Source organism: Streptopelia decaocto, assembly GCF_964273445.1.
Source record: "Streptopelia decaocto genome assembly, chromosome: 7".
Taxonomy (NCBI): Eukaryota; Metazoa; Chordata; class Aves; order Columbiformes; family Columbidae; genus Streptopelia; species Streptopelia decaocto.
The window spans coordinates 51,522,500-51,541,113 of NC_138661.1; the positions used below are offsets into that span (position 1 = coordinate 51,522,500).

An 18,614-nucleotide genomic window follows, 5' to 3' on the forward strand; every position below is an offset into this window, starting at 1 on the left:
CCTGAAGAAGCTGGGGACAATTATGAATACAGCAAAGTAATTTTATGGATTCCTTCAGTTTTTGGAAACCTGCTGGCTTTTGGCAACCTTCACTGAATCACTTCTAGGCATTTGAGTCACTGTTGCTTTTAATTTCTTTTCCAGTAGGGAAGAATTTCCTTGATCTGACTGCTGTTGATACTCAGTAAGTCCATCATATGATTTAACCATCAAGTGTGGTTTAACCTGTGCTTTCAGGTGGTGTTTTAAATTGGACCTGTTTCTCCTCACCTTCAGCAAGTTTAGGTAATTTCAATTATACTGAAATCAAGTTGTTATAATCAATCTGAGTACAGAGTTTCTGTATAGCTGCTGACCCATAACTGCCTGCTTATTTCTCAGAAATGCAACTCCTCACAGGTTGGCTGGGGGAGACCATATACATTATGTCTGCGTGGCTGCTTCTCTGTAGCCACAGACAGCTGTAGGTGCCGCCTTCAGGAGGTTGGGGGCCACTGATAGATTCTGCACTAGCTGGATTTGCGTAATCACTGTGTGGTTACTTCTGAGTAACCATACAGTGATTTTCTGTACCGTTTTGTGCTGAGAATTCACAAATCAGACATCCACAGCATAAACAGCCACAGCAAAAATGGATGCCTAAATATTTAGTTTGCTCTTAGACCCCCACCCTCTATATCTCTGACTCGTTTCAACAGGAACTATTAATCTGAATGATAGCCTATTTCTAATAAATGGAAAGGGAAATAAGAGCCTTTCTTGAGGGTATAATAAGGTGAGTATACTGTCAGCAGAAGAGGCAGTTCAAAGGTGGTAGATCTGGGTGAGAAGGTCCTCTGAGGACAATGCCTACCTGGCACAGGCAGGGTTACAAGAGTCGGAGAAATTCCCAGAGGAACTGAGAGCAGCTCGTGTACCCTAACTAGAGGATCTAAGCTTTTTCTCTTGGCAGAGACCTCTGACAAGTTTTATTCTGCAAATTCCACAATTTTCCTGCCTGCTAATCGACTGGGTTGAGTGATCATGACTTTCTTATAACGAGCATAATCCTTGGTAAGGTCATACAGCTGTTATTTTTTAAGTACACTGGGCAGCGTAATCACCAGTGGATTGCATACATACACATTTCTCTTCCCTGCTTGGCTTAACACTTACAGACCCAATCCAGGAAGACTCAAAAATGTTTAAGTACAACTGAAGAGAAATTATTTACTCTTCCAAATGAATATTCCAGAAAATTATGGATCTCCATTGGGATAGCAGTTTCTATGAAAGCATGCATATATACACATACATACTGGTCCTCTTCATATGGCCAACTTTAATAAACTGAGTGAGGATCATGGCGAGCCTGTCAGACAGACAAGAACCTCTGCAGTTTTAACAGTGTGTGCAAATTCCAAGGCAGAATGCATGTCTCTCTTGAGGAATCCATTTTCCTCTGATAAACATATTGGACTGTGGGCAGTAGTCTTGTTTAGAAGTAAATCCCCTGTCTCCTTGCCAACTCCCACTCAAGTAGCATCTAGAGCTGAATAAGTTAGCAGTAAATCATAAGCTCCCCTTCCCTCCAGGTCTGAGATTGTATGGTCTGTGTTATATTAGATTCTGTGTTGTATTCTGGACAGTTATCATTAAAACCTTTTTGAAAATCAGAGCATACCTAAATGTATGTGTGTGTGTATGTGAGTATAAAAGTTAATGTGCTTTCCTAAGCAATGAAGCCTGACCTTGTCCTGTCATGGGGCAGTGAAATGACAAATCATCTCATCAGCCAGGTTATCCAGTTATGGCCATATTGAAAAATGAAGGCTTCTACTTTGGTTAATAAATAAATGTGGGTGCCTCTAACCAACTGGCAGAGTAGATTGATAGCCTGGTGTCTCAAGCCCCGTATCATTGTCCCATCTTCTTCCTGAACCTCCCAAGACACTAAAATATCCGTGGCTTACTTTCACAGCAGTATGTAACCACATTCAGCTTTCATTGCTCAAAATGTATTGATGCACGAGGATTCCCAGATCAAAGAATCTGCAAGGAGGATTCCCCAATCCTCACGTCAGTAAAAGGCTTCTGCTGCTGCTTTGTGGAGAGATCACCTCTGTCCGAGAGTTGTTTTCAAACAAGCAGCTCAGACAGGGAATCAGAATAGGCTTGGAGCTTGAGTCTATATGTTGTTTTAATAAAGTATGAGCTTTCTGGTTTTGTTTTTATTTAATGGAAACAGTGGGGGAAGATTTGATGTAACTCACTCTGAGGTGCAATCATTTATGGGGTTTTGTGGTGTGGGGAAATTTTATAGGTAACCCACTGTAGGGCTGTCTAAGGACTTTTCTGTATACATAGCAGAGCGCTGTGTGAGGGACCCACAGGCAACCATGGGCGTGAACAGACAGCACTGTGCAGAGGTACCGCGTGGGAACCTGCAAACAGTGTATCTGTGTTACCTTGCGGCTCTGCCTGAGCTAGCAAGCGGCGCGGTTAGCTCAGTGATGCAGCGCTATTGCTTCTGCTTCCAGCTCTTCCTCTGTGCCAGCTCCCAGGGCTTTGCACCGTGCTGCAGTGCCCAGAGCAGACTCGCTCAGCAGTGGTGCAAGAAATGGCAGAGGAGCCTGGGCTTCCTTGGACATCAGTGTAAGAAAGCTTTCTTTGGACATAGCTGTTTGTTTGTTTGTTTGTTTTCCTAAGCTGCCGTTCACCAAATGCTGGGTGTCTGCTCTGCTAAGTTCAGGGCCTTTAAGATGTCACAGCTGCGTGCCCCAAATCAATAGCCCCTTTCTAATGTCCTGCCTCTATACTGTAGGAGAGCTCTCAGCCATTTCAGTGCCGGCTGTATTTTGTGTTGGAAACAATGTAGGAGCACGTATGGGGGTAGGTTGCAAATCCTCGCTTTCCTTAGGAAGAGCCTCTTTTCTGTGGAGCGAGGGGATGCTGCAGTGCACTGGGGGTGGGAGCGGGTGGGGAGCTGGCGGGCGCCTCATTGGCTGGGCGTGACATCACCGGCAAGGGCCGGGATTGGCGGCGTGCGTATTTTATCTGTGTTGGGGTTTTGCTTTGGTCAAGCTCATATTTGGTGTTTGTATCTCACAAGCTGACAAATAAAAATATGATTACAGAAAATGCCCCGTGGCAAACCTTATTATGGCTTCAGAGATAACAGATAATGCCAATTACTGCACAGGGCAGTGGTGACATTGAGAGGAAATCCCCTGCGGTAATGAGCAGCAAGATGATTATTTCATTTTATTTTTATTTTGGTTGGATTTAATTTTGTATTTTTTTTCCCAAGTATGCACAAGAGGGGGCTAAGGCAGGTTCCTTATGAATATTGATAAATGACAATTATGAGGGCCCTTTCTCCTTTCATTGCCTGGGGCTGTGCCTGCTTGAGTACGCACAAGGCTCTTGCTGAAGTGTGTCTGTGTGTGCATGCGTAGGCATGGGAGTGTGTGACTTAGAGGGCTGAGGCAATGAATAAGAGCTTTGTTTGACTTTGCCTTGTGTTCTTCCCGTTAGTGCGGGGGGAGGAAGACTCCTTATAAAATAATGCTTCGAGATTTCACAGCAGTTGTGCCAAAATCTCTGGTATATTCCTGCAGGCAGGAGTTGCAGAGCACTGTCAGTAAAGGAAGCATGCTTTTAGGGGAAAACCTGGGATGTCTTCAAGAAACAGAGAAAGCTGAAGAATGCCAGGTTGCCATGTTCTGTCAGATAGTGCCACCCTCCTAGTGACTGCTGCTCTGCCTTGCTTCATTTATAAGGAGCATGCTATAGTCTTCTGCAGGGATGGTCTGTGGAACACTTAAGATTGCAGCAACTGGACAGTATGAAATGATAACTGAAGCCCTTCAAATGTGAAACTGGTCTAGAAATTGTGAAATTTCATAAGATTGGTTTCTGGTTTTATTTTTTTTTTTTTTTGGTCCTTGAGTCTCTAGGTTATCAAGTTTTCTTTCAGACCATTAGAAGTGAGGAATGTACTTTTTTGCCCTGTCGAGAGCTGAGGTTCACCAATCATTGCCTGAATCCAGGAGATTCAGATTTGTGACTGAGACTCACTCCAAAACAGTGAGGGATTTTCAAATTTCCATTGTACAGGGAACTGGAGAAAACCCGTCAGGTACGGTGGCCGCAGTGCCAAAGGTAAAGTTAACAGCTCAGATAAAGTCAGACAACATGTATTTTTGTAAGTTTACTTCTTTATACAAGCCACTGGAAACTCAAAAATGGCATAGTCTTATTGTAAGCATAACCAGGTAACATTCTCTGGCAAGTACAGCAGTGGTGATCAAACCTGACAGTCTGTTCTGTCTTTGAAATACGTGACTATTTTTTGAGGCAATGTTGGTAAGGGAGAGCAATATATTTTAATAAATCAGTGGAAATAATTGTTAAAAAGCAAGCAAGGTTTTATGCATGCAATCCCTTTTCCAGGTCTCCTGATATGTTTATAGATGTTTTCCTTTTTCCTTGCTATAATTATATTTACTTGTTCTGCACAATTCTGTGAAAATTTGCTAAATTTGAGCATAGCCACAATGACTTTAAACAAAGATTCTTCTGTAGGTAGACTCAAGTTACACATTCAGATCTGATTTGCAGAAGCAAGAGAAAATAAGTTTAAAAGCTTTTTCTGCTCAAGAAAATTAAAAATATTGCTTCTCATACTATCAGTTATTACTGATGAATTATTTGCATCACATCAGGCACTTTTAAGAGGCATACTGAAGAACAATTATTCTGTGGTCTGGCCCTTCTGGGAGTTTGGGGTCAGTAAGAAAAGCATTTGCAAAGTAGCCAACAATTTGATTAGTACAAATGACCTGCAACTACTGCAATTAGGAGGTTTCTTGGGTTAGAAATCTGTGACCTACAATGAGTTGTCATAGAAACTGATATGAACGTTTCAGCTCAAAAATCACTTTAAAATAATGGGATAGTTCATCATGTCGTGCCTGCTGACATAGCTCCTTTGAATCCAAGATCTGGAGTCTGTCACTACACCAAAAATCTTCTGCTAACCTTGGGTGACAGGGAGAGAATGTTTTACTTCTTTTTTTATGTTTGCTGCAATTGCCTGCAGTACAGATACAGGGATATTCCCAGAGTAGGAGGATGGACTAGAAAGGCAATGGAGGGAGGTAGAGGAGCTGTCTGAATAGCATCGCTGTGAGCAAGCAGAAAGCGTGGCACATGTGTAAGTGGGAAACTGGAACATGTTAATCTATATGTGTGCCTTTCATTTTCTATGCACCACCTCCAACATCTGTGCCCATTTCCATAGGACCCCCATTTTGTGCTGCAAGGGAATTATAAAGCCTTTGTTGTAATCTGTAATAGAGGGATGCTGTGGAGAGTCTGACAGTGTGTGCTTCCACCGTCATGGCTTGTTTAATGGCTCCCTTTCGCTCACACGCTCTCCCTTCAAAAGCCTGCCAGTGCAGGCTCCTGGAACTAACTTCTAGTTCCGTTCTCTTGACTGAGGAGCTCTGGGCAGCCTGTGGCCACTCTGAATGAGGCTTGCACTGACTTCTTCTGCAGTGCTGCATTTCATATTCTTTCTCAGCATATGGGGGGCTCAATAGGAGAGTTTGCTGTGTTTGTCACTAAAGAAGCTGCTTGCTTCTCTTCTCATTTTCCACCCACGTGATAAAGCCCCTACAGCTTTAAAGCCTTTAGAACAACAAAAGGGTAACGAGTCCTCTGTTCACCTGCAGAGAGAGGAGTTGATGCGGTCATATAAGACACGGAGAGTTAGAGAGATCAGCTGGAATGAGACCAAATTAAATGCATTTACTCTGCAATGTTCCATTAATGCCAAGTAATTACCACATACAGTGGGATTTTCGTTTTGTTTTGTTTTGTTTCATTTTGGCACAAGAGACTTCTTTCCAGATATGAATGCATGAGGCTGTCCAGGCTGCTGGGCTCTTAGGTAAATTATAACAAGCCTTCCCTATTCCCATATGTTCCTCTCCCTTCCCTCTGGCATTTGAAAAGCTGGCAATACAAAGATGGGAAATGCAAATGCAGAGAGGAAGGCTCATTCCCAGTGGCAGTGGTGCTGGTTCTGCCACTCTGGTGCAGATTCTTGGCCTGACTTCTGTCCCCAGGATGCTTCTTCAGCAAATTCAAAGTGGTCCAAAGATGGATAGCAGAGGAACATTCCAGCTAGACTAAAATTTTCATTGGGGCATAAAATTCTCTTGTGTTTGAATGTGCAAGCACTGCCCAATCCCACTGGCACCCGGATATCTGAAAGGAATGCTGCTGCAGTACAAAGAAAATACCCAGGCTCTGCCATGAAATTCCTGTGCTAGCCATCCATACTGGGCACTAGGGCCATTTCGAAAGAGGGATGGAGAAGGGTCAGAGAGATGCAAAACTTCCGTATGACAGTTCTTGTATTTTAGGACCCAGGTAGCAATAAACTTAACAATTCTCAACAGAGTCCACACTCTCCTCAGTGGGCTATAGTGAAGAGCTGATGCTTTTTCTTGGTTTATTGTAGTGAGCATCTGGAGGGCAAAAAAGAAAGAAAATCTTCAAGGTCTATTGCCACTCCAGATTTCCTTTCACACATACTGTCCCAGTCCTGTGAATCCCCAGATCCCAACTTAAGGCTTTCAAAATGCTCTCTGGGAGGTGGGTCAGGACCTCTGCCTAAAGACCTACATCAGCCCATGTAGGCTGATCATTCATGGAACAGCATTGCACAGCACAGTGAGGAGAAGCTTACTCCACATTTGGAATGTGGATGATTGCACCCCCTTTTTCCTCTCTCTCTTGCAGTGGCTCTCTACAAAAAACCTGATTATATTTCCCACCTTATGGGAAACTTATTTTCCCACTTGCTCCTGCTAAAATCCCAGGCTTAAAACTGTCTGTGTTGTGGAGTCCACCTGATGGAAAGGCAGAATGAAATGGGTAGAAAGAGACTTCTTTCCACCAGTAAATACTGTACTCATTTTCATTCTCCAGCATCCAGGCTCGATAAACCCTTGTGGACATCCTATGCTTAGGTCATGCTATGCCTTGAGCATTCCTTCAAGTTTTCTTCTCTCTCAAAAAAGTACACAATTTTAGGATAAGCAAAGAATTTCAGGTTTTAGGTACAAAAGACACATGTCAGCAGTATGCCTGGTATAGACTGAACATGTATGAATGATATCAGCCAGTGCACAAACAGCACAACAGGCGCAGGCAGCACCACCCTCAGCTTCTACACCATGTATCTGTTCAGCAGTCAGCTAGGAGCAGTCACCCAGGCTGAAAAACAACCATAACCACTGAAAAACTACCCGCAGTAGAAGGACATGCACTCAGCCATAGCTGTGGGGAGGTTTCTGGTTTCACAGCATCAAACAAGCACTGTTCACTTCACAGGCAGCTGTTACTTGCCACTGAGCCCTAGTCCTCAGACAGGAGAACTTCAGCGCATCTCCCCAGGTGGATGAGGTCTTCCCAGCACCCCGTTAATGAAACCAGTTGCAAGATAAGAACTGTCCAGGATGTCTGCTGGAGGAAAGATTAAATCACACACTACTGTCTCATTAGTGTCTAGCTACCCTAGCTTGTGTTAGGACTGTGGGCTCTTCACTCTGTTTTACTGCTGGGGCTGGAGGATGTTTGGATTTGGCACATGTTGACAATCTTGCCTTTGTCGAGGACTGCTGTCCTTGGTGATTGCATCCAGGGGCTCTTTTCATGGCCATTAACCGGTCATTCACTGCCTCTAGGATGTTTCTTTGTCACTCATCTCCTGCTTTTCTGTCAAGTAGCTATTACTATCTTCATAGTTATTGTATGGCTAATAAGTCTTCTGTCTCCAGTTACCTCAAAATTTTGATTTCTATGAGAAAGATTTGATAAAGCACCTTTGGTTTTGTCAGATGACAATATGTACATATTCTGAATCATGCTGCTCTTTTATCTACTGGATTGTTTGCCCATGGTTAACAAGGCCACTTTAACACATAGAATTCATCATCTTTATTCAAGATTGGAGACCAAATTTTATGCTTTTTAAAAAGTGAGGGGAAAGGAATCGTAGGACTCAGTGATAACGGACATGACCAGTACCTGCTTTGAATGTGTGCTATTTTGCTGAAAGTCTCCTTTGCAAGTATCTGTTACACTTTCCAGGTGTCCTATTACAGTGTGCTCTGGTTTTACATAGAATTCATCTGCATTATTTACAAATTGTCTCTAACTGATCATTCCAGACTTCTCTTCAGATTAGAGGAGATAATTTCCAAGACATTATCATGCCTCTCCTGTTTCTATGAGAGGGTAGAGACTGACCTCCTCTAGAATGGTATAGAGATAGAATTACACTTGCATGAAGTGTGCTAGAGAAAAGTTCTAAGAAGTGAAGAGGGAATGGCATGGAGATAAGGTTGCCTTCCATTATGGGTGTCACTGGGCTAGGCTATCCTGACACTGGTTCTTTTGTGGAGTTCGGTTTCTGGTCAGGGTAACTGGTTTCAGTGAACCATTGTTGTGAAAGGGTGTTGTTTGCCTGACACTCACACATGTTACCAGCTTGCCATTTCCAATGGGTTTGTGCTCTGAGTGGCCACCGAAGCCGGTCATTTTGCCTGCAAGGTTTAAGTACTTGTATTTGGAGCTTTTGTTAGCAAGACATCAAAGACTCATTTTGCCTACTCATAAGCAAAAACAATAAAAGAGCTGCTTCTTTAGTCTGCCTAAAGTGCTTCTCATCTCTGTGACTCTTCAAGAGTTGCAAATAAAAAGAAAAAAAAGCAAAGTTGTCACAAATTTTGTGCAAGATTTTTGTCTTTGGGTATAAAATCAAGTAAATGTAATAGTTGTACAAAAGGACTTGAATACTAAGAAGCAGACACAGGTGCACAGTGGTGTTGGCTGAGGGTAACGGAGATTAGCAAATTAGTCAATGTATTAGACATTTGATTTAAAGTGGGAGTTTCCATCTTGAAGATCATGGCTACCTGACTCTTCCATGTTGTCAAATAATAAGAGAATTGAATTTTGATGGAAAGGAGAGAATTCTCTATCTTCCTTCCTACTGCTGGCACCCTCAGTTATTAGCAGTGCTGGGCTGAAGGGATTTCTCCATCAAAGCTAATTACCCAAAATTATTTCAAAGCTATATGACTATGTAAACAACTCTTAATAGGGGCTTTTTGCAGTAGCATTTACACCGAGGATGTTTTATTCTTTAGATACCACTCATTTTGTTTCCTGATGTTGACAGAATATACTGATGGTGTTGCCTCCTACCCTAAGGAGCTGGCATATGTTGGAGTATATCAGCCCTGAATCCAAGCTGAAATTCTCCTCTGACCAATTTCCCTCAGTCATTCCCTCAGATTGTGTTGGTATCACTGGAAGTTGAAGATGTTCATTTCCAGTCAGGGCACTTCAGGCTCCAGCCTTGCATTCATCAGGAGTGAGCATTTGGGATACAGTCAGGAGTAGTGCAAAGAGTGGGGCTGGGATATGTGTGTTCTCCTGCCTGGGACACACAAAAAAACCCCTAACATCAATTAATATATAATAGGTTGCAGGATATGCTGGATAAAGAACAAGTTTTGGAGTGGAAAAGCTGTCGTGGATAATTTAACTCACATTTTGATCTTCTCTTTACAGCCACAGGGACTTAAAACCAGAAAACCTACTGCTGGATGAAAAGAACAACATTCGGATAGCAGACTTCGGGATGGCATCGCTGCAGGTTGGGGACAGCTTGTTAGAAACCAGTTGCGGGTGAGTGTCTCAGAACATATTGCAAAAATCAGTGATAGATTCCAGACATAAAAGTTGTCAATAGTAAGAGTTTCAATAAAGAGCCACTGACTTACACCGTGCATTGTTATTTCCCAGCAAGAAAATAAATTGATACGATGCAAGTAGTGTATAAGATAGCTAAACTAAGTTTTTTTAAGTGCTTTACAGTGAAAAGCAGGCCTCTGTAGGTGTCGCATGTGGATATAAAAATCAAGGCTTTCAGGTTTGGATGCATCTGCATATGTACTGGCCATATAGTTTTTGGGAACTGAAAGCAGTGGTATTGGCTGTTTTATGAATAGGCTATAAAAATATTAGGGGGTGAAAAAAAAAAACAAATCTAGGAGTTCTGAAACGGAATTTGCATGTCCTGATTAGGCTGCCTGCTTGGAGCTCTTCCTGTTCATGCTCCACGATGCTTCGTTTCAGCTTACGTGCAGAATTGACAGGGAGTCAGCAGGGTCCTTTGCAATTAGAAGCAGGGCATGAATGCAGATACAAAGAGACTGGAGGAATATTGGAGGGGCAATCTAAAACCAATTCGGTGACAATCCAGTTGCCAGCCAGGACTTCCTAGAAATTCCAGGGGAGACAGAAATAAGGCGAACAGCTGAGCAAAGCCCAGGTGCCTGGCCAGGGACAGAACGTGCTCTCCAGAGGCAATGCCCTCTCATCACCATCACCTCTGGGGCCACCGCTGGACTGTGCCTCCCCGCTCCCCCCGCATAGCTCTGGCTCGATGCGGTGTTGACTGTGCAGGGGCTGTCGCAGTGAGCTGTGGCAAGGGCAGCAGCTGCACTGAGCTGCTGCAACCTGGCACCGCTACGCCAGCTTTTAGCTGTGTCTGAATCTGTTATAACAGCGAGCTCAGCAACTGCAGTTGCAGACAGTACCAGCAGATCTCCAGCTCCTCATGTACAGACCTGCTCTTCCTGGCCTTTGGTTGTGTGAATATGATGACTCCAGCCCAGCTCAGCTGGTTACAGTCCATGTTTATTCAGTCTGTGCTCTGAGCCAAGGCAATTCAGGGTAGGTATGGAACCATCGTGGTTCCCCGTACAACCCAGCCACTGCCTGTCAGTCCTGAGCTGTACAGCTCTGCTTTCCAAGTCAGGAATAATGGATAGCAAAATTATTTGAAGTTCAGGGTATGATTGAATGCTGGTTGATGAGTTCACTGAGACCTACCCGTTCCTTCCTGTCCATGTCAAGTCAAGATTTGACCTCTTAACGGCACAGATGAAAAGCAAGGAGCTATGAGTCTACATATCTGTTGCTTGCAGCTGCTGGCAAACCTCCCTTCTAGATTAGGAAATGAAGTCCTCCCTGCAGTTACCATAAAGCCTCTAGACTCTTTAAGATAAAATTTATCCCCTCCTGTCCCTGAAAAAAAACAGAGGAAGTATAAAAAACAACCCAGTCTCACATTGCCCCATAGGATTTTTCAAACTCCTCGGGAACCTCTCAGTAGGGTCCTGTTCTTGTTAGCTCTGGGCTCTATCATCCAGGTCTAGAGTCTCAAAGGCAGACTTGCTTTCCATAAGTTGTGCTGGAATTCAAACCTTCATGCTTCAAGCAGAGCCAGCCCCCATATTGTGGCCTTAAAACACACTAATAAAGAAATCAATGGAACGGAAGAGACATGCCTGTAATAAACAGAACACAGCAGCAACACTATGATCTCCTGCCTTGCAGATGCATTTTAAGTGTGGTGCCAATCACTAGGCCTCCATGTGAGCTATTACACCACTTCATTAATTCTCCTGGCATGGAGCCCAGCATGGCTGGTACTGGTGTCTTGTGATCTCTCTGGTTTGGAGGGTGAAAGGAGGAAGGAAGGAATATATAACATTATGCCACACTGTTCACAGAGAAAGGCAATCCAGTTATGACTCCCTTTTCTTCAGAGCACACACCATAACCAACCTTAGAGCTTTTCAAGTCAACAGTTTTACCTACCCTTGTAGCTGGTACTTTTCAGCCAGCATAAAAAGGAAGAAAACAGAGTGAATCATGGCTGAGATACTGAGCTTTAATGAGATGCTCCTCCATGCACCCAGAAGTTAATTTCCAGAATGGTTTTATCTGTGCTGTGAACACTGATAATGAGATGAAACTGTAACATTTCCACTGACAGTCAGGCAAGGAGTCTCCAGGTATTTCTGTCAGTCAGAGTGGGAGGATCAGATGGGGTTGAGCCGTGTGATGCAGCTAACTTTGTCAGTACAGCAGAGCAGTTAGTGCAGTCAAAAGTTCTTTGCTCTCACAAGTGAACTGCTAAATTTAGTCCAAAGTTTGGGTAAGCTTTAGGTCACCACAGAGCCTTGACTGGCCTCATGAACATAAATATGTAGCCTGACGTATGCTGTATTGCATACCTCAAAGTCTGTGCTTTCTGGGAGCTACTACTTAGATGTGCATGCTTTTCTGTCCTGCTGGTGGCCACCTGGACAAAAAAATAATAGTTCAATCTATTTGTGTTTATGTAAGAGAAGAAGGTAAGGATGGACCTTCTGTTTCATTGACATAATTTGTCACTGACAGACTGCACATTGGGCCTTGATTGTAATGAATTCCCATTACTAGAAACGTATTTTACGCAAATGCTGTGTATACACAACACAGGGGAATAAGCCATAGTTTTAAACTATGAGGGAGCTGTTTGTAGGGTCTGCAGGAATAATTCTGCTTATTGTAGAAATTGCACAGCAATACAGTCTCATGGAAAGATGGTCCTCAAAATGCCAAAGTAACACAGTAAGTCTCTGCATTCCTCCGGGAGCAGGGGAGGTTTGTGAGGAAACAGCAGACAGGGGAGGAAGCAGAAGATCTGATAGGATGCTGCTTATGTTATTTCAGATCTCTTCGGCTCTTCCTTCTCTTTACCCAGCCAGGCAATGGTATGCAGAGACTTTCCCTGTCTCTTTTCACAGCGATTCTTCCCAGCATGCTGCCTTGCAGTGTTTCAGAGTGGTAGATACTGTCCAATCCATCCTGAATTGTCACTAGGCAAGAAGAGTGAGTGTCTCATGGTTAAACCTCAGGACTGAGACCCAGCTGATCTGAGCTTGATTTCTGTCTCTACTGAAGGTATTCAGGGTGGTCTTGGACAAGATGCATTACATTTCTCTGCCTCAGTTATCCATCTTGGCAAGTCATTGCAGTGCCCAGGTTGCTCTGAACATAAATTGCAGTGTGTCAGAGTCTTGGAAAAGTAGGAAGGGTTGGAGCATTCCCTGGACCTTGTTCTCTTTTCTTGAATTAAGAAGGCTTATGGCTAAAATGAAGGATGGACAGAGAATACTACTGAGATACAATACTTGGGAGTTTGTAAAGATCTTTCCTAATTCCCCATTGCTCCTTACAGAAACCTGGCAAAGTAAAATTTTTGCCATTTCCTCACTTTGTTTCACTCATCGCAGCTTCGAAACACCAAGTCCTGCTGAATGCAGATTGCTCCAAGCTGCCATGTGACTAAGAACCCACAGCAATGCTAGTCCCTGTGCTGCCTGCCCCCAAATCTCTCTATCCCAACCAAGAGCTAGGACAGAGCTGACTTGTAAAAGTAGCTCACTCCAGCACCAGAACCAGTCTCTCGGAGGCAATGGGTGTGGAGACTGACACCCCTGCTGACAGCCCCACAATTCAATGACTGCAACAGTTCCCCCATGTTGGTGTCTCCATTGGGAGCCCCTGGCCTGATCCAGAAAGCTGTGTACATGTGGGAAGAGTGACGCTGATTAAATTACTGAGAGTGAGAAGAAAGCTTTGTGCCTGTTGATGGCAAAATGGAGGAAAACAGCAACTTCCAGCCCCAACACAGTCAGTTCCTCTGCTCTCAGCTCTCCCTAGCAATTCCTAGCAACACTTTGCAGACCCACAGATTTGCTGAATCTATTAAAAAAACCCAAACCAAAACAAAAACGAAAGCCACAACCAAACCAAAACAAAAGCATTCTCATTAGGACTGATTACTGTCTCTTTTTGAGCTCAGGGTATTTATAACAACCAATGCACTGTGTCTGTGCTAGAAATGCTAGCAGAGATCATCTAGCTCCTGGTTCCCTTACATCTGTATTTGGTGTATCATCACACCTGTGATGAGCAGGCAATTCAGAAGAGTGATATCCAGTTGCCATACATCTCAGTGTCCCAAGCACCATTTCTGATTTTAGTGACAAGACTTGATGTTGCACATATTCTTTCTCCTTTGTAATAAATCTGTGCATGTTGTCTAAAACATATGCAAGTATCCTATATCCAGTTATTGTTAGGGTTGCAAATTTAGACTCTTAAAATTGAAATGCCAGAATCAGTACTTTTTACCACATCTCATCAAGTGCTTTCATTCCCAGCACTCCATTCCCATCTCCTTCCCTGATCTGCACTCTAGCCTTGCCGAATTCTCCACGTCATTTCTGCTTCATATTTGGCCCCAAATCACAGATCCTCTTCTCTTTTCAACTCGGTTCCAGCTCTAGTTTCCCCTACCTGTTTGTCTCAGTCAGTTGCTGCCAGTCCTGTGTCTATTTCCTGTTGATCTTGCACTCACTTTGTTTTAAAGTTTTGTACCTTGTGATAACCCCAGCCATAGCAGCTCATCGTTTCTGGTTCAGGTAGAAAAATTGTTCTGTGGAGTGTTACCAGTGCAGGTAGAATTTTGATTCTTATGCTCTACACCAGGAGTGTCAAACTCATTTTCACCAGGGACCACATCAGAATTGCAGTTGCCTTCAAAGGGCCAAATGTAACTTTAGGACTGTACAAATGTAACGACTCCTACTTTGTACAGTCCTAAAGCTATATCCGGTTCTTTGAAGGCAATCGCAAGTCTGATGTGGCCCCCGGTGAAAATGAGTTTTACACCCCTGCTCTAGAGAGTTACTGCTAGTAAATGCAAACTGCAGTTTTCTAGTGGCAGATTGAGTAAATTTATCTAGAGAATACAAACAAATATTCAAGTTTTTCTTTTGCAGTTGAGAATACTAAACATTTTCCTTTTTTTTATGGGAAAAAAACATTTAATTTAGATTAGACTTAGAGGAAATGTTTCAGCCCATACACAACATGCATGCACACACAAAGATGAAACCAGTGTGACACAGATGAAATGCATGGAAAATTGTTGTTAGATTAACAATAAATCATAGGGAGCTTGAAGTGAGGATTGTAAAGGGAAATATCAGACAACTTAAGAACCATTACAGTATCACAGTATGTTTGGGATTGGAAGGGACCTCAAAAGATCATCTAGTCCAATCCCCCTGCTGGAGCAGGAACGCCTAGGTGGGGTCGCACAGGAACATGTCCAGGTGGGTTTTGAATGTCTCCAGGGAAGGAGACTCCACAACCTCCCTGGGCAGCCTGTTCCAGTGCTCTGTCACCCTCACTGAGAAGAAGTTTTTTCTCAAATTTAAGTGGAACCTCTTGTGTTCCAGCTTGATCCCATTACCCCTTGTCCTATCATTGTTTGCCACCGAGAAGAGCCTGGCTCCATCCTCATGGCACTCACCCTTTATATATTTATAAACATTAATAAGGTCACCCCTCAGTCTCCTCTTCTCCAAACTAAAGAGACCCAGCTCCCTCAGCCTTTCTTCATAAGGGAGGTGCTCCACTCCCTTAATCATCTTTGTTGCCCTTAACAATTAATTCTACCCTTGCCTATAACACATCCTAAGTTATGTTGAAAGAGCTTTAAGTCTGCAAAATCAAGCACTGAGAATTTAAGATGTGCTGCTCTTCAGATTTTAAGTATAACATTAACTTAGCCCATGCACATTAGGATGTGGCCATTAATTATGAGCATGTACATGTTTTTTTGAACAAATCTTTTCCTCATTTGGTGTTTGGATGGTGTTGATTTTTAATCATCATTTGTTTTATGGATCCATTCATAATTTCTGCTCACTGCATTCAAGTTTTGCTATGAATGCTAGGTAGGATTTTCATCATAGTATCTTAGGTTTGCAAAGGCAGTTGATTATAGTGTTTTCATACTACGTTTGTAACATTGATCTGGTTATCTCCATTTATATGAGGAGACATGATTCTGCAAAATGAAACTCAAAATTGTCAGCCAGTTTTGAGTGTGCAGGTAGGTACTCTGAGGCCTAATATCTCAGAATACTCGGTGCTTGATTACAGCCCTTTACTTGGACAGCAGAGTGCCTACTGGCTTCAGCTGCTACTCCACGTGCTTAGAGATACTGTAAATCAAACTTCGGATGTGTCACACTGTGATTTTGAAAACTGGGGTACCTGCAACTCATAATTACCTGTGAAGGTCTCAGTTTAAGGCACCTGTTCATTTTCTTGCACAGAAGGATTCTGTGGCAAGGGCAGAGAGAGAGTTTGATTCTCAAGTGTGTCAATCAGCTGCCTCTAGCACGAGCTTTTTCCTTCAGGACACTAAACTTCCCTCACATTGCTACAGACTTTCCAACTTCGGCCACAAGTAAAACAGAGGTGTTGGGACAGCAACTAATGCACTGCCTCACCATGACTTTCCTGCAGAGTACTATATAGCCTCTTCAAGCTTTATTTTAGCAATTCTTAATGTTTTAGTGCTTAACTTTGCAACCTTTATGCCCTTTTAATACAGGGTTCTGTTTATTTTTTAAATTAAGATCTCTTAAACATTCGAAGTCTTAATAATTTGAACTGATATAGTAATTAATGAACTGATTTGCAGATTCTCCCAAAAATGTAATTGTGCTTGAGGAGTAAACAGATGTAAGATGGTTGAGGGCTAGATGCTGAGTTAAATGACTGAGTTAAAGCTTTAATGGCAAAATAGTGCTCAGCCTTAACTACAGCTACTACCTTAATTACAGCCTTACCTACAGCTACTGCCTTCACTGCAGCCTTAACTGCTGCTGCTGGAACTATTTCTTCAGTCTCTCCTGGTCTTACTTTTCTGTGTGATCTGTGGCTGTCGCTTTCTCCACTCAGGATGCTCTAACATATGTCCTTCCCCTGAAGAATTCCCTTTATCTATTTTGCTACTCCTCTGACATTCCCCGTCATCTCAGCCCTTTGCTTACCCAGCACGGGGGAAAGCATAAGCAACCTTTTGCGCTGGTGCCTAGCTTTCTGTCTCTGAAATCCTGCTTGGAGATGGTGGTTAACAGGAGGGGAAGAAGGGGCTCTACCCCCTGAGCAACAGCAAGACCGGCTAGACAGGGAAAGACTTCAGTGCACCTGTACCACCTCCTGGATCAGGCTAACTTCATGCATAAGAAAAACAGAGGAAAGGGGACTTCTTGTTCCTCCCTTTCTGCAGAAACTCTGCCTCTGGCTGTGAGGCCTAAAGAATGGCACCCAGATAAGCTTTTCTTCTTCCCCAAATAATACAATCTTAAGGCACGGGACCAAAGGACCCAGGCATGGATGCTCATCTTTGATGGGACCTGGGAACACATCAGGCAGTGTAACAGATGATTTGTCACACTGTGGAGTAGGATCACACAGCTTTTCCTCTGCTTCTTGATCAACCAACTGCTTCTCTAGAAAAGCAGTCACTGTATATTCCCAGATAAACCATACATAGGCAGTTGATTTCTGTGTGCACAGTGCAGGTGTCTCTTGCATAATGAGACCTGTAGGTCACAGGCACATCATATCTGCACTGAAGATATGGCCATGGTTGTCTCAGATCTACTGTAGCTGTGCTGTATCTTGATGTGCACAAATCAAGAACTACTTTCTAGTTTCTCAGATGAAATTCAGGATAGATACATCAAGTATATATATGTTTATTTCTGAATGCCAGACTTACCTGTTCAGGGCTGTCCTGGATTTCACCAGTGGACTCTGGCTTATTTCCTCTAGTTAGAATTCCATGTAGATGCTTTGCTAAGGTCCCCCAAGGTCCTTAAGATTACTGAGTTCTGGAGTCATGGCTGTGAATGACCATTCAGGGAGCCCTTCCTGCCCAGGCAGACTAGCCTGGGAAAATCCACACCACCCTTGAAATAAACACTGCCAACATTGGTGCTTTTTTTGCAGCAGTACCCGCAGGCAGCAACTGCTTCTTGATCTTGCCGAGTGATATACTTATTTGTTATCACGGACAGACTGTGACTTTTGCTGCACAGAGATGTAGGTGAACTATGAGGAGATAGCCTAGGGGAAGAGGCAGGAAATGTTGCTCTTGACACACATGTATTGAGTAATTAGTGATAAAAGCCAAAGAAATATTCATTACTCTGTAGAAAGATAAATAGATTTTTGATGAAATTCAAGTTTTCTCTTTAAAGCAGTTGAAGTTGCTCTGTGAATGGCAGCATGGAAGTGAGTTTTCTATGGATTCTGGCTGGCCAGAGGACCTGTTTTAGAGCTGTTAGCCAAGATAATGCTGCAGATATCTAGCGAGTGTGTGCTGGCAAGAATTCAGAATGGCTATGTCAGAAAACTGTGCTCTCTGGGCAGTTGCAGTGCAGCTGTTGAATGATCAAATCAATCCACCTTGTCCAAAAGATTTATTATAGCATTTTCTCCACCCATTCTCCTAGTTTTTAGCACAATTTCAGTGATGCCTTGTAAAACATCTAGCAGACTTCACTGCACTCCAGCTGACTTCACAAATGTAAATTCTTTAAGTGTATTTGCTAGTAGGTACATAAATAGGTGGTATGTACCTATGCTGTGAATCCACCAAATCAGCCCCTGCTTAGTCAAGAAGCAACAATTTTATTAACATTACTGACTGTTTTAGCTTTATTTCATCATAGTTGCTGTTACGCTCTTCATTTCTATAGAAGCTTTTGCCTTAAAAGGTTAAAACTTAATTCAAATCCCAGTGAATTCAGTCATACAAACTTTTGTGAGATATGAAAGCT

The 18,614-nt window shown here is 43.0% G+C and overlaps 1 protein-coding gene across 1 annotated transcript in view; it reads left to right on the plus strand.

Annotated features, from left to right (window-relative positions):
- BRSK2 (BR serine/threonine kinase 2) overlaps positions 1 to 18,614 on the plus strand; it is a gene marked incomplete at both ends in the record, with an annotated part of 313,595 nt that overhangs the window by 222,842 nt on the left and 72,139 nt on the right. The window contains one exon of the mRNA XM_082058533.1: positions 9,634 to 9,750. Coding sequence (XP_081914659.1) covers positions 9,634 to 9,750 — 117 coding nt within the window. The remainder of the gene's footprint in view (positions 1 to 9,633; positions 9,751 to 18,614) is intronic.